Source organism: Heteronotia binoei, chromosome 4 (genome assembly GCF_032191835.1).
Source record: "Heteronotia binoei isolate CCM8104 ecotype False Entrance Well chromosome 4, APGP_CSIRO_Hbin_v1, whole genome shotgun sequence".
In the NCBI taxonomy this organism is placed as follows: Eukaryota; Metazoa; Chordata; class Lepidosauria; order Squamata; family Gekkonidae; genus Heteronotia; species Heteronotia binoei.
This window is the reverse complement of record NC_083226.1, coordinates 154785337-154801788: the sequence shown is the minus strand read 5'-3', so window position 1 is coordinate 154801788 and position 16452 is coordinate 154785337. Positions and strand designations below refer to the sequence as shown.

General features: G+C 43.9%; 1 protein-coding gene across 1 annotated transcript in view; it reads left to right on the top strand.

Moving 5' to 3' along the window:
- The window catches only part of OSMR (oncostatin M receptor), a 70887-nt gene extending 57424 nt beyond the window's left edge, over positions 1-13463 (top strand). Inside the window, 7 exon segments of the mRNA XM_060236592.1 lie at positions 20-121; positions 2704-2883; positions 4492-4677; positions 7699-7783; positions 8814-8872; positions 13020-13384; positions 13386-13463. Coding sequence (XP_060092575.1) covers positions 20-121; positions 2704-2883; positions 4492-4677; positions 7699-7783; positions 8814-8872; positions 13020-13384; positions 13386-13463 — 1055 coding nt within the window.
- Positions 13464-16452: the final 2989 nt, after the last annotated feature.

Genomic DNA, 16452 nt, shown 5'->3' with positions numbered 1-16452 from the left:
TGATTTTGTTATGTTCTAGATGCTTTCAAGCCTGGAGTGAGATACAGTTTCAGGGTGTATGGATCTCATAGTAACACAGCTTCTTTACTGGAGAAGAAAGCCAAATACCTTAAAGAACTGGGTAAGTCCACAGTGCTGTTGGCCTCACGTTGTAACTGAATGTGTTGAATAAACAGTAGTGTGTTGCTAGAATAGAAAGAAACTCTGCAGGAACACAGGAACGTCTTGCTTTTTGCTCCCATCGCTAGCGAAGGGTTATGTTTTCCATAGACACTTGGTTCAATGAGAGACGGTCCTTATTCCTAACCAAACAGGCATGGGACCACCTGATCACAGACAGAGTGTCCCCTTTCTGCAAGAGCTCTGCTAGTTTTGTCCCTATGGAGAAAAGCAGACCTGTGTGCTTCCCCTTCTTGTGCAAACACTGAAAACAAATGGGCGATGCAGAAGAGTTTCACCTACTCATTCAAGCATAGCTGTGACTCTATATGAAAGCAGTAAGATTACTGGAGTATCTGGAAACTGGACAGGAACGCAGTTAGCAGATGTATATGAAGCAGTTTTGTACTGAGTTTGATCATTGAGCCATCTAGGTCAGTACCATCTACTCTAAGTAGCAGTGGCTCTATAAGGTCTTTCTTTTAGTCAAGAAAGGTCTTTCCTAACACCTACTGGAGATCCTTTAGGGACCGTATGTATGCAACGTTTAAAGACCTTCTGTATGCAAAACCTGTTTGCTGCCCTTGTAATCACAAACAGCTGTGACAAAGATCATGAATATCCACCAGTCTGTAAAAAGGCAAATTTCGTGTGCAGCTAATACTCAGATTAGGGTCATACAAAAAAGGGAGAGCGGTGTTACCCTCCAGCTCCTGCTCAGTCCTGCTAATTGAATCCAGATTCTTTGCCCTGTTGTTAATATTTTGAATGGAGAAAGATGGGGTTTTAGAGGACACATCTTCATCCCTTTACCTTTATCCCTGGTGAGAGCCGGTGTGGCATAGTGGTTAAGAGTGGCGGATTGTAATTTGGAGAACCAGGTTTGGCAAGGAGCTCTACCCTTCCTTCAGCAGTATTGGAAGCTAGATATAAGAAAATCCTCTATTCTGAAAGGCTGTGTGCATGTTCATTAAAAGATATCAAGTCTATAGAGCATGTGTGTTTTAGCTGCCTACATTATAAGGAAAGTACTGGATAAGATTTTCAGTTTTACTGAAAAAGCTACATTTGATTATCTTTTATGCAATGAGAATCCTAAGATTATGTACCAAGTAGCCACATTTTGTGTGTTGATATCTATAAAGAATGGAACTGAGAAACAGGTTTGATTCCCCCTCCACACAAAGCCGGTTGGGTGACCTTGGGTCAGTCACAGCTCTCTCAGAGCTCTCTCAGCCTCACCTCCCTCACAGGGAGAAGAAAGGAAGGCGATGGTGAGCCACTCCGAGACTCCTTTGGGTAGTGAAGGATGGGGTATAAAACCAACTCCTCCTCCTTTAAAATATAAGCTTCCGTGTGCTCTTAAGCACACTTCATCAGATAAGGAATCCAGCACAGTAAGCAAAGCCATACATAGCTGAGCAGAGCCATACATAGCTGGTAGGCAGTGGCCCAGAATGCAACATGGTACTGATTTAAGAACCAATGACAGTGAAGTAAAATTATCTGGTAGGCAGTGGTTTAGAATGTAAAATGGTACAATGGCAGAATAATAAAATTAACAAATTGAGCAAACCTTTGATCTGATTAGCATGAACATGCGAAAGCAACAAAACAGCAGTATGCAGTAAAATTAACAAATTGACGTTCTAAATAAAATAACGTTCTAAATAAAAATTGGTTGGTCATAAAGGTGCTACTTGACTCCTGCTTTGTTCAACTGCTTCAGACCAACACGGCTGCCTGCTTGGATCCTTTAAAATACTTAACTGGTTCTGATTAGCAGAACAAAGCAGGGGTTGAAGGGTTAAACCCCTTCTCCTTTCCCATTCTGCCACACACACACACAGTTTTTTTGTTTGCATGGAGGCAAAGGCCTGTGATTTTTGTCACATCTGTTGATATATCACAGCCCCAATTCTGGAGATTCCTGTTTTTCTCAAGTCAGTGGACTCTCATTTTGCTTGCAGAATAAGCACAGCTGCTTTCAGGGCTATGGCTTTAGAATTTCATGCTCTCTGGCACTGTTGTGAACAAGAAGGCAGATTTGTTAGCTGGTTACAGCCAAAGCAACTGAATCCCATCAATTTCAATGGGAGAGTTAAATTTCTCACACTGAAATAAATGTGCCTTTGAAGGGATTGGCTTTGGCTGGATGATGCATAAAGAAATTTATTGTGGCATCAGGTTCTGAGGTTGCCTCTGATAAGGTGGTGTGTAGCTCACAAGAGCACATCCTACAATAAATGCACAAAACCATATTGCTGAAAAGTTACCAGAAAGTAAAGGAAGAGGTTTGGGAATAATCATCTAGGAGAAATCGCTAGGTAGGGGCCTCAGGTGTACTTCATCTGGAGCAATGAGGACACAAATCCTGAAATATTCAGTTGAATCCTTCTTAGGAACTCGTGGAAGAACTGGCCCAGTTCCATTGTTTCCCCAAAATGCAGTCTTGCTTTGGCAGTAAATAGATATTGAATGCCAAGGCTGAAGATTAGCAGCCCAGGACACAAATAACAATTTTATCCATTTCCTGTCTTTCAGAGCCAGATACTTTCCCTGAGCTGTATGAAGACTCCTCAGTTCCAAGAGTGCTGACACTGACATGGAATTATGATCATCTTAATGATTCCCTTCCTGGTTTTATCAGAGGCTACAGTGTTTTTGTGAAAGAGAGAGATGGAAATTGCACATTAGAAGGATCGGAAAAGCTTGTATTTCGAGGTAACCATCATGACCTGAGAGGTCTTCTAGGACTTGGTACTCAGAAGCGGTGGGCATGAGTCAACAGTGCAATGCAATAGGTAAAAAGGCAAATGCAATTTTGGGCTGTATTAACAGAAGTGTCCTGATCATGTGAAGTGATGGTATCGCTTTACTCTGCTCTAATAAGACCTCATCTGGAGTGTTGTGTTCAGTTTGGGGCACCACATTTTTAGAAGGATATAGACAAGCTGGAACTAGTCCAGAGGAGGCCGATGATGATGAGAGGCCTGGAGACCAAATGTTATGAAGAAAGGCTGAAGGAGCTTGGCATGTTTAGCTTGGAGAGCAGGCAGCTGAGAGGTGATATGATCACCATCTTCAAGTACTTGAAGGGCTGTTATATTGAGGATGGTGTGGAATTGTTTTCTGTGGCCCCAGAAGGTAGGACCAGAACCAACAGGTTGAAATTAAATCAGAAGAATTTCCGGCTCAACATTAGGAAGAACTTCCTGACCGTTAGAGCGGTTCCTCAGTGGAACAGGCTTCCTCAGGAGGTGGTGGGCTCTCCTTCCTTGGAGGTTTTTAAACAGAGGCTAGATGGCCATCTGACAGCAATGCAGATCCTGTGAATTTAGGGGGAGTTATTTGTGAATTTCCTTCATTCTATGAAAGATGTGATGTCAACCTCAAGCATCTAGATTTGAGCCCAAGCAAGATTTTGGGGGTCAAAGCTCTCTCAGGAAGAATTCTCTGTGAAGCGATGAGGTAAGACCTGAGAGGAAAGGAAGCTAAGAATGCCAGAGGAATGCATACATGAGCTTGCAAATCTTAAACAGGAATAACGAGGAGAGTACCTCTGAGTGTATTTAGAGAGCTTTCTTCTCACCACTGTGAATTTAGGGGGAGGTATTTGTGAGTTTCCTGCACTGTGCAGGGTGTTGGACTAGATGACCCTCGAGGTCCCTTCCAACTCTATGATTCTAGTAATGATGCTGACATTAGTTAGGTGATCAGCCATGTTAAGATAGCAAGAGGTTTGGCTGAGGAGGGAAAGTGCGCCAGAAACAATGTTAAAAGGAAAGACTTAGATCTTACCAGGAGATAATACATTTATAGTGTTTCTCAGGCTCTTGCTAAGCAAAGAATATTCTATAGGCTACCTCCATTACAGGGGGGAAGGAGGCATGATATAGCCTCTTCAGATCTTGGAAGATAAGCAGAGTCAGTACTTGGATGGAAGACCACCAAGGAAGGTTCTGCAGAGGAAGATAATGGCAAACCACCTTTGCTTCTGACTTGCTTTGACAACCCCTTCCTAGAGTTGCTGATAAGTCACTTGTGACCCAATGGCACTTCCATATGTACCTCCATCACAGGTTTCCTGCATTTTCTACTACATGCCCAAGTGCCTGACAAAGACTTGTGTCTTAGATTGGCTCTTGTGCATTTAATGGGAGAAAATGGTGTCTGGGTCATGGAACTAATTGGCTCTTTCTGAGTCACTTCTCCCACCATCCAATGAAAAGTGCTCTTCCTCTCCTGAAAGAGGGGCTTGGTTTCAAAATACCTGCAAATTCCTGGATAGGAATCAGAATTTATATTCTCTCCATTTGTCATTGAATGCAGATGGCTCGGTAATATGCAGGTACACAGTAGAAGAACCAACGAAAAAGTCATTGACAGTGAAACACCCAGGGCTAAACAAAGAGTACTGGCTAGACATCAATGCTTTCAGCACCAGCCCCCTCCACATCCCAGATGACATTATGGAAGAAACGCCACGAACTAAGAAAGTGAACATACAACGTGATAGTAAGTTCTGTGAACAGTGAGCGTTTAATTTGGATTGTAATTGGGCATTTCGGGATAAAAGGAAGTATTTTTTCACCCAAAAGGTGATTAACATGTGGAATTCACTGCCACAGGACATGGTGGCTACAAGCATAGACAGCTTCAAGAGGGGTTTGGATAAAAATATGGAGTAGAGGTCCATCAGTGGCTATTAGCTACAGCATATTATTGGAACTGTCTGGGGCAGTGATGCTCTGTATTCTTGGTGCTTTGAGGGGGCGGGCAAAGTGGAAGAGCTTCTAACCCCACTTGTGAACCTCCTGATGGCACCTGGTTTTTTTGGCCACTGTGTGACATAGAGTGTTGGACTGGATGGGCCATTGGCCTGATCCAACATGGCTTCTCTTATGTTCTTATTTTGGTTGTTTGTTTTTGGTACTGTGGATATACTTTTTGACTTCTTTTAATTCTGCCTATTATCATTAGTTGCCCTGATCTGCCAGACTAGCCTGATCTTGTTAAGTTAAGCAAAGACTGTCTTGGCTAATAATTAGAAGGGTGACCTCCAAGGAATACCAGGGTCATGTTGCAGGGGCAGACAATGGCAAACCACTGTCAAGAGTGTCTCTTGCCATTTTAAGTTTGCTTTCATTTCTGCTCTCTGCTTTGCTGGCTCCTATCTCTGTGGTAAAGAATGAAGCATTCTTTCACCCTGATCTCAGAGACAGTCAAGGTCAAATGCTGTCTCTGTCCAATTATGTGTGCACCTGAAAGAGGTCTGGGAATGGGATATTGGAGGGAGGGATGGCTTGCTTTGTGCCTTTGCATTTGAATGTATCACATTTATATATTTTATTGAATTTTTTTTAAATATGCAAGTTAATATCAATATTAATATTCATATACAATTAATTAAACTAATTAAAATAATTAATTTGAATGTATAACGGTTGAGCTCTGCGTAGGAGACAATTGCCCGCCAAAGCCAGTTTTCGCAAGAACTATCTTGCTCCATGAAAGTCAGTATTTCAATAAAGTTTACTCTCTGAATGGTCTGGTATTGATAACTGAACTGCTGGGGACCTGATAACCATCCCTGATATAACTCTAACCTAAAAAGCAAGTCTAATCACTTTGTGCTGCATAATGCTAAAAAAATTTATTTATTTTTATTTTTATTTTATTCGATTTATATCCCGCTCTACCCCACCAAGGTGGGCTCAGGGCGGCTCACAACATAAAAAGCTAACAAAGTCAGTTTAAAATACAGTTTAAAATACATTAATAATTATACAATAAATACATAAGAACACATAAAACTCACTTAAATATGTACTATGCTACCTTTTCTTACATCAATTCTTCAATATTCCAATATTCAATAATCTGTTGTTCGAGATTTAAAAAAGAGCTAGAACTTTCGGCTGCCAGACAGTTTTAGGATCTCCTGGCTATACTACACAAAATTTGGGGATTGCATTCCTTGCATGATGTCAGTCCCCCTCTAAAGGGATTTTTAGAAATTTCACTTCTGAGTGGGTGAAAAGAGGTAAAATGTGTTCTTGCTAAGGGTTAAAGCTTTTCTGTTGCCTGGCAGGCTGCTGCCTGCTTCCACATCCCTCTCTCTGATTGGTCAGCTGTGCAGCTCTGTGTTCTGAGATGAAAATCAGTTAAAGGAGACTGCAGACCGCTGAAGCATACACCCCCTCTCTAACTGCTCAGCTGTGGACCTCAGCGTTGTGAGGTAAAAATCACTTAAAGGACACTGCGGACAGTTGGTCTTCAGGGAACCTCTGTCTTCCATGTAGTAGCATTGCTACAGCTGCTGGGAAGGAGATAGGGTTGCCAACTCCAGGTTGGGAAATTCCTGGAGATTTGAAGGGTAGAGCTTGGAGAAGGTGGGGTTTGAGGGGGGTGGAACTTCATAGACTCCACCCTCCAGCCATTTCCTCCTGGGAAAACATGATTGCCAATCTGCAGGTGAGCGCTGGAGATCACTTAGAATTACAACTGCTCTCCAGATGGCAAAGATGAGTTTTCCTGGAGAAAATGGCTGCTTTGCAGGCTGGACTCTGTGTCATCATACCCTGCTGAAGTCACTTCCCTCCTGCTTTGGTCCATGCTGTGATTTCAGACTAGTCACAGACTTTCAGCCTAACCTACTTCATAGGATTGTTGTGCAGATCCAAAGGGGAAGAGGAGAATGATATAAACTACTTTGTGGGAAAAAAAATGTACTTTTTCTAGGTAGAGGTTGCAGAGAGGGGGGATGACAGCAAAGGTTGGGGGGAGTGAATGCTTTCACTTGGTTGAGTAGGTGGAAAGACAGCAAGGGTGGGGGCCACTCACCCAGAGCCTCTTTCTGGAGCCTGTTGTATCCCCCCCACACACAATGGGCCTTATTGCTACTGTTGTTATATTACAAAACTATTTCCAAAATCAAAACATCCTTCCTAAAACACACAAAAAATTACATACCCAGAAGTATTATAACCAGATTAAATTTACTTAAATACCATAATGAAGCAGGCTTCAAGCTAGTACAATAATAATTATTATCAGCCACTGCATTTGTGAGTATATATAAAGCTGTCACAATCAGAACCGTATCTGTTTTAAGTGTTTACAAACAGCTTCTGACCTACGGAGAACCTATGAATTAATCCAGGTGCTGATCTGAAGCAACAGAACAAAGTTAGAGTTCAATGGACTCTAACTTTGTTCTATGAATTAATGTCCTTCCAAACATCCTATCTTGAGGAGTCCTGCTCAGGTCTTGCAAACTGAGGGCTGTGGCTTCCTTGATTGGGCCTTCCTGTTTTACTAATGATCAGTCCGACAGCAGCTCTTGAGAACCAAGTCTTGCCCAGCCTACCACCTGAGAGCCTTGCAAATCAAGGAACTAGGGAGTGATTCTGAAACCTTATGCAGGCACCCCATAGCCCCCTAGCCTTTCTCTTTAAATGGGGAGACAAGCAAGAGCTACTTATGTTCATAAAATCATTAAATATTATAATTTTAAAAATTAATATTTTTTAACAGGAACTTGGATCTTTCGACTCCTCTCGATACCGGCAGTTATTTCTGTAATGCTGCTCTTTTGTGTATGTTTCTGGAGAAGCAACTGGTAAGTTCATAGGAGTAAAACTTTTTTTAAAAAAAAATAAACACACAAGACTGAGATTCAGGCCAGGAAGCCAATTTTGTAGGCTTCCTACCTTGCCCTGTATTTTAAGGACCACTGCCAGTATTTGGGCTTGTATCCTACCACTCTGCTCAGCTAATGGCAGTGTGCCACACTGGCTCAAGGAGCCTTCTATGGAGCTCAACAGCAGCAGAACATCTTGCATTAGAGCAGGGGTGTTAAACTCATTTGCTATGAGGGCCAAATCTGACATAAATGAGACCTCGTCAGGCTGGGCCATGTGTGTTATAAAATGTAATACCAGGTATCAGAGATATAAACTTTATAAAGGACACAGACAAACATAATTAAAGATTTTTAAAAACTTAAAATAAAACCTGATTAAAACATTAACACTCATTGATCTTAAAACATTAGCACTTGTTGAGCTTTCTTTGTATTTCTTCCATGGTACCCAGGGAGTTGGGCAAAGGAAGCTCTGGCTCTTTCCTTCCTTCCCTAGGGGACCAGGAGGAGGAAGAGCCTCAGCCAATAGAAGGAAGAGAGGCTTGGTTCAGTAGCTCTGCTGTGCGATTGAGAGAGCCTGGCAGAGCAAGCTGCGATGCAGAAGGAAGCAAGAGAGAGAGAGAGAAGAAAGCAGACAACAGCCAGTTGCTTGGGGGCCTGATTTGGCCCCCGGGCTGCATGTTTGACATCCCTGCAGGGAAGTTTCCATATGCTGAAGGAGTGTGCCACTCTTCATTGAGTAGCAGAATGTAATCCTTTATTATCTATGGGAGTCCACTTGTGAACAACATGCAATTTTTTGTTTTTGCACAATCAGTTTTCATCAGCGGAGTGTGTGTGTTTCACACATGTAGTATACACTCAATTTCTAGTTGCATATGATTAGGTAAGCTGCTCTGGATATTTGCATTTTGATCTATGGCACTTTCTGCACTCTCCATCTCTTTGACTGTGATTTTAATGACAAAACAAGATGCATTCTCATTTTCCTCTTGTTTTTTTCTAGTGTCAGGAATTGCTGTTGCCCTAAAGTTTCCCATCCCATTGTGACCCCAATTAAGGTAAAGCAGAAATTCAATAGATGGAATAAAGTTTTCTTCTCTCAGGTTATCCACAAGTGCACTTGCTGATACTTTGGTTTCAATAGGTGTTGTCTTAGCTAAAATCCATCCAAGATACCCTGCCCCCATTTTTGGGGGGGGAGGGAGGAGGGAACAGTCACATAGCCAAGGAACTAAGTACATGTTGTGTTTTACGCAAGTTTCCAATGGGAACTAGTAGCCATATTTCAGCCGTGAGTAAAAGGTAAAGGTAGTCCCCTGTGCGAGCACCAAGTTGTTACCAACCCATGGAGTGACATCGCATCACAATGTTTTCTTTGCAGACTTTTTGTTATGGGGTGGTTTACCATTGCCTTCCCCAGTTATATGCACTTTACCCTCAGCAAGCTATTTCTTTTACCAACTTCGGAAGGATGGAAGCTGTGAGTACCTGGTGGCAACTTTTCTGCAAAAGTACCATAAGGGCCCAATTTGAATGGGAAGCAAGGGAGAGGAGCTCCTATTTCTTCTCTGGCCATTTTCCAGAGTTGAAAGTGCTGCGAGCCCTGAGGGGTGCTACTTGCCTCACTAGGATGCTGCAAGTGAAGTCCCAGGTGGGGGGCATTTCAGCTCTAGAAAAAGGTACAGGGGGAAAAAGGAGCCCCTCCTTTGAGGAGTCCAGAGTTGCATGATTGCCTCTTTCCATACCCATAGCAACCCCTGTGAGGCAGTTTATGTACTCCACCTTTCTCCCTTTCAGTAGAGGCCCAAACAGCTTACTTCCTTCTCCTCACCACCATTTTATCCTCACAACAACCCTGTGAGGTACATTAGGCTGAGAGTTTGATGTGACTGGCTCAAAGTCACCCAGCAAGCTTCCATGGCAGACCAGCCATTCAAACTTGGGTCTCACGGATCTTAGTCTTACACTCTTAACTGCTCTAACACACAATCAAGACTTTTTGATCATGCTGTGAGCTTTGTGGCTGAGTGGGAATTGAAACACAGAGCTTTCCTCACCGCACTGGTCTCTTGCATGTTACCCTGGGCCCTGCACCATACATCCCAAGCAACAATTATGAGGCTGGGGATGGTCTTGGATCAAAGAGGATCTGAGTTGAAATAGTTAGCTCATTAGCCAAGTCACAGACTCTGTAGTGATGGCCAGGGCTTTTTTTTTTTGTAGCAAGAGCTCCTTTGCATATTAGGCCACACCCCTGATGTAGCCTATCCTCCTGGAGCTTACAGTAGGGCCTGTACTAAGAGTCCTGTAAGCTCTTGGAGGATTGGCTACATTAGGGGTGTATGGCCTAATATGCAAAGGAGTTCCTACTACAAAAAAAAGCCCTGGTAGTGCCTATTTCTAAAGTGCTTGTACTAATGAACACATGTGTTGCACCTGGACAAAAAGGCTAGATGTACTGCAATCAGCATGACTTCTCTAGCTTTGATCCCAGCTCAGTAGCGGAGTGCATGCTTTTCACTTCACTCTCCAGTTAATGATCTCAAGGAACAGGGTGGGAGTGGCCATGCTATAGCTGAGACCTTGGGGAGCTGCTGCTGCCAGTCAAAGGCTTATGATGAGGTTTTTCGGCTGGGAAGAGCCATAGTGGTGTGGTGGTTAGACTAGGATCTGGAAGACCCACATTCAGTTCCCCACTCAGCCACAGAAACTTGCTGGGTGTCCAATCTGTAAAATAGGCTCACCTACTATAAAATATTGTTGTGAGGAAAAGAGAACAACGCATTACACGCCATTCTGAACTCCTTGGAGAATGAGCGGCATAAAGGCCATTCAGTTGACTTAGCAACAAGTCAAAAGGCAGGCTTGTTCTGCTGATAGTTTAAAACGTTCCTCATGCTAGGAATGACAGAACCCTTAGACACTAACTTTTTTAAACTAGGTTTTTGCCAGATTCTCACCTACAACAAACGGTGTGTTAGTTGAAGGGGCTCCAGAGTCAGAAACAGAACTGCTTACCTGCCAATGGCTTGTAGTACAGAGACATTCCTTTCTGGCCTGGGCTGTGGAAAAACTGGTCTTGTAGGTTTTGCAGCGCATCAGATCCTAGAAAAGGAGAAGAAATACTAGTCCTCAGGAGCAAGCTTGGGGGTGATAGTTAGGGGGGAGACTGCATGGAAAATAACTTCTTACCCCTCCCTTCTCCAAGTAGTAGCAGTTAAAAACAAGAGAAGGAAATGTGCTTACAAAATGCTGTTTTTTAAAATATCCAGTGTTTTGGACAGCAAATACTTGCAGAGTGGTAGAACTGGGTTGGTCTGCATTGTCAGTGAGAAGGGCAAGATCAAAGTCCAGGAGCATCTTAAAGACCAATGAGATACTTGTGGTATGAGCTTTTGAGTGTCAAAATTCTGATGAAGGGAAATTTAACTCTCCAAAGTTTATACCACCAAAATCCTGGTGGTCTCTAAGATGCTACTGGGTTCGAACCTAGCTGAACAGCAAATGGGCTGTCCCCTCCTCTGTTAGGATTCTGTGGTTATTATTAGGCTAGAGAAACAAGACTGGAGTGAGAATCAGAAGCAGTGATGGATCCAGACATCTTTTTTTTGCTCACTTCCCCAGTTGTTTTTTTCAATAGCCACATGGTTTTTGTGGGACCTATGAGCAGTACCTATGAGCTGCCCAGCATAGCAATTTTGGGTGGTCAAAGGAGTCTCATTTTCTGTTTTTCATCAGCAGAAAAACTGGCAGGATCCAAGCCAAGGTAACATCACTGCTGTGATATATATGGAAATCTATCTGTGAACCAATGAATGTAGCTTTTCGTAGGCTACAAGTCCACAGGTCTTTAATTTTTCATATGCCCACTGCCCCATAGATATGGGGGTTTGAGGTTTATGGAGACTTAAAGGAACCTGTGAAAATCAACAAGCAGCAGGGCACAAAACTCAGCCTGGGACAGTGGCCCATGAGAATGTTGCCTGGTCAATAACCTTTTAAAGCCCTGAGAACTGCAAGTTTACTGTGTATGGAAATGGAAGCTTCTTGGGGCAGTGATTTTGCTTATTCGCTGAAACTTAAGGTAATGCTGAGCTGGTAAGAATGAGAAGAGCCCCGTGGCGCAGAGTGGTAAGCTGCAGTACTACGGTCCAAGCTCTGCTCACGACCTGAGTTTGATCCCGGCTGAAGCTGGGTTCAGGTAGCTGGCTCAAGGTTGACTCAGCCTTCCAAGGTCCGTAAAATGAGTACCCAGCTTGATGGGGGTAAAGTGTAGATGACTGTGGAAGGCAATGGCAAACCACCCCATAAGAAGTCTGCCATGAAAACATCATGATGTGACGTCACCCCATGGGTCGGTAATGACTCGGTGCTTGCACAGGGGACTACTTTTACCTTTAGTAAGAAGGAGGACATTGTTAAGAACTTGTAGAAAGATTCAGGTGCGTATCCATGTTGGTCTGAAGCAACAGAACAAAGTTTGAGTCCAGTGGCACCTTGAAGACCAAGAAGGTTTAATTCTGGGTGGAACCTTTCATGTGCGTGCACACAAGAGTTTCTACCCAGAATTAAACTTTCTTGGTCTTCAAGGTGCCGCTGGACTCAGCCTTTGGTCAACTTTCAGAGTTGCCTTTCATGGCTTGAGAGTTTGCAAAACATTTTTTAGAAAACTGGAGTAGGTCCTCATTCAGCTCACCATATAATAAAAGCTGAACACTACTGTAATAACATTAAAAAAGGTAAAGGTAGCCCCCTGTGCAAGCACCAGTCGTTTTCGACTCTGGGGTGACATTACTTTCACAACATTTTCATGGCAGACTTTTTTATGGGGTGGTTTGCCATTGCCTTCCACAGTCATCTACACTTCACCCCCATCAAACTGGGTACTCATTTTACCGACATCAGAAGGATGAAAGGCTGAGTCAAGCTGGAGCCAGATATCTGATCGAACTCAGGTCATGAGCAGAGGGCTCCGACTGCAGTACTGCAGCATTACCACTCTGCGCCATGGGGCTCTTCTCATTCTTATTAACATAGCGGCTATAATTTATTTAGTACTAATAAGGCCCTTCCAGGTGGCTTAGAAAATGTTGAGGGAGGAGGAGGGAAGGAAGGTGATAACCTTATTTGACTCTTCCTTTTAGTGGTTGTTCTGCAATCTGCTCTTGACACTCAGAAATTTAGTCAGGTTTTAATTCAGTTTGCTGTTTTCAGGCGTACCCTAAAACCTTGCTGGCACCCAATGACTTCACTCCCAATGACGTATTAGTAGAGGAGTGCAAACTGCAGCCATGGAGTTGTGATGAAAAACGCTACTACAATCAAGATCTCCATGCAGAGATGCCTGATGTGGAAGCTTTCAACTTTCAGAACATAACTTACATCACTGATGGCTCTAACTGTTACCAGAGTCTACCCACACAGGAAGCAGCGAGGCAAAAACTCGAACTGGCTTCGGCCTCTTACCAGCCACTGCAGTGCTTTACTCCTCTGAATAACCTTACCAATGTAAATTACGTTTCTCAAATGAACTTCTCTTTCCCTGGGGTTATGCAACACAGCCAGGCTGGTCCTGTTGATTCCTTGGAACAGTCAAGACTACAAACCCCAGCAGACTGTGGGATCAGAAGAGGAAACAATAGATATACTTTGATGAGCTCAGAAATAAGGGCAGGTGGTCCAGCCTGTGACATTTGAAGCTTCTGAAGCCACAGACGCAAAATGGACGTGGGAAGAGCAGTGGACCAGGTGATAATCATGTGGGGCAATGTGGGACTAAAGAGGCAACTTCCCATACCAATAGCCTTTGTGAACTCTTCAGGCTAGGGATGACTGTAAAGCTTGAAGCCTTTCTTCAACAGAAGAGCCACCTAAGTTGGAGGAAAAACCACTCCAGTTGGATAAAGTTTTCAGAATGTGCTGAGCTAGAATGACTGCCACTCTGTTCTCTGCCTAGGATTGGTTCAAACATTTATTTAAAAACAGTTAAATAGCCTTTCAGACTGACCACTGAAGGAGATAGACAGCACGATTGAAGCACATTACAATACGAACACATTCTGTGGAGAAACAACCAACATAACTGCCATGAATGTACATTTGTGAGTCTTGGCAGTGGGCAGCCAACAGGGGAACAGCACCCACTGAGTTGAGTGGTAAAATACATGCTACTGTGTTTTAGGATTGGTTCAACGGTTTGCTCTGCGGCACCATAATCTGCGATACCTGATTCCCATGCAGCAGTTAGCCGTTGAAGAGTGCCACATAGGATGGTTTAGAACAGGGGTGGCCAAACCTGCTTAATGTAAGAGCCACATAGAATAAATGTCAGATATTTGAGAGCCGCAAGACATGAACATCAGAGGAAGGGAGGGACAGAGGGAGTATGGGGGAGGGAGGTTGAGATGGAAAGAAAGCAACTGTAAATGCATTCTCCAAAGTGCTGGCTGCATTGGCTTGCAGAAGTGATTTAAAGAGACAAATGCCTTCTCCAAGCTGGTTGATGGGGTAGTGGGAGCTTCAAGAACCATATACTATCTGTGAAACAGCCACATGTGACTCCCAAGCCACAGTTTGGCAACACCTGGTTTAGAATACAAGCTCTCTCGGTAGGGATCATATGACTCCTGCACTGTGCGCAGCACTCAAACATATTTCTGTCTTTCCTCTGTGTGTCCATCTGGTCTAAGGACTGTAATATCAATAAACTAAACTTCCTCTGTGTGACTTTATGATAACCACCAGTCACATCAATGTATTGTTTTGATGTTAAACTGTAATACAGTAGACATATATAAAGGACACAGTTTACTTTTCAAAAAACCCTGAACTTTTATCTAGACCAGTGGTCTCCAGCCTTTTTGAGTCTATGGGCACCTCTGGAATTCTGACATATGGCAGTGGTGACAGTTCTAAAAACTGCTGCCACAGGACGTGGAGCTAACCACAGAATTATCAGGGAGTGAGGTTTCCGTGTATCTGATGAAGTGTGCATGCACAGGAAAGCTTCTACCCAGAATTAAACTTTGTTTGTCTTAAAAGTGCCTGGACTCAAACTTTGTTCTGTAACTCTTCAGCATTTCAGGCACAAGCGCTGTTTAACAGGATGCTTTTTAATCTGCACAGCCCATCAGAAGCTCTGCAGGGCAAAAGCCCCATCTAGGTCCACCAACTTCTTTGGCAGGCACCAGGAATGGTGTCAATGGGCACCAGGTACCCCTGGGCAATCCACTGGGGATCACTGATCTTATCTAGACACTCAGGAGCAGACCGGCCTCTGTATTTTCCATTGCAAAGGCAAGTGAAGCCACTCTTGCTGGTACTGACGTCTACTTGTTTGTAAAGCTAGAACTTAGTTTTCCCAGCTTTGAGCAAAGAGATAAAACTAGGGAGGTTTGGAACAAAAATCTGCCTCCTGCTTCCTTATATATGGAGCACTTCAATAATAGGGTAAATACTCTTCACTGTGCCCACACTACATATGAACATATGAAGCTGCCTTATACTGAATCAGACACTTAGTCCATCAAAGTCAGTATTGTCTTCTCAGACTGGCAGCGGCTCTCCAGGGTCTCAAGCAGAGGTTTTTCACACCTATTTGCTTGCACAGGGGACTACTTTTACCTTTAGTAAGGAGGAGGACATTGTTAAGAACTTGTAGAAAGATTCAGGTGGGTATCCAAGCTGGTCTGAAGCAACAGAACAAAGTTTGAGTCCAGTGGCACCTTGAAGACCAAGAAGGTTTAATTCTGGGTGCAACCTTTCATGTGCGTGCACACAAGAGTTTCTACCCAGAATTAAACTTCCTTGGTCTTCAAGGTGCCGCTTGTGGCACCTATTTGCCTGGACCCTTTTTTGGAGATGCCGGGGATTGAACCTGGGACCTTCTGCTTCCCAAGCAGATGCTCTACCACTGATCCACCGTCCCTCCCCTTACAACTACAACTAAATAGTACCTTGATAGGGGATGATCCAGGGGAGAAAATCCATCAGAAGAACATTGAGAACTTTTGTTCTCCTGAAAAAAGTTACATCAGACCCAGCCGAATTGGCACACTACCGACCAGTCTCAAATTTGCTCTTTTTGGGCAAAATTATTGAGAGGGCTGTGGCGTTGCAGTTACAGGATTTTTTGGAGGACACTTCCACCCTGGACCCATGCCAGTCCGGCTTTCGCCCGGGCCATGGGACGGAAACAGTCTTGGTTGCCCTCATGGATGACCTCCGGCGACAACTGGATCGAGGCGGCTCGGCAGTATTGCTGCTGCTAGACCTGTCGGCTGCGTTCGATATGGTCAATCATCGGCTGCTGACCCGCCGCCTCGCCGACGCAGGAATTCGGGGGCTAGCTTTACAGTGGCTCTCCTCCTTCCTTGAAGGTCGGGGACAAAGGGTGGCAATTGGGGGGGAGCTGTCTCAGAGACACCCACTTTATTGTGGGGTGCCTCAGGGGGCAGTTCTCTCCCCGATGTTGTTTAACATCTACATGCGCCCCCTTGCCCAGATTGCATGGAGGTATGGGCTTGGTTGTCATCAGTATGCTGATGATACCCAGCTCTATCTATTGATGGACGGCCGGACTGGCGATGTCCCTATAAATCTGGACTGGGCTGACTGGCTCAGGCTGAGTGGGCTGAAGTTGA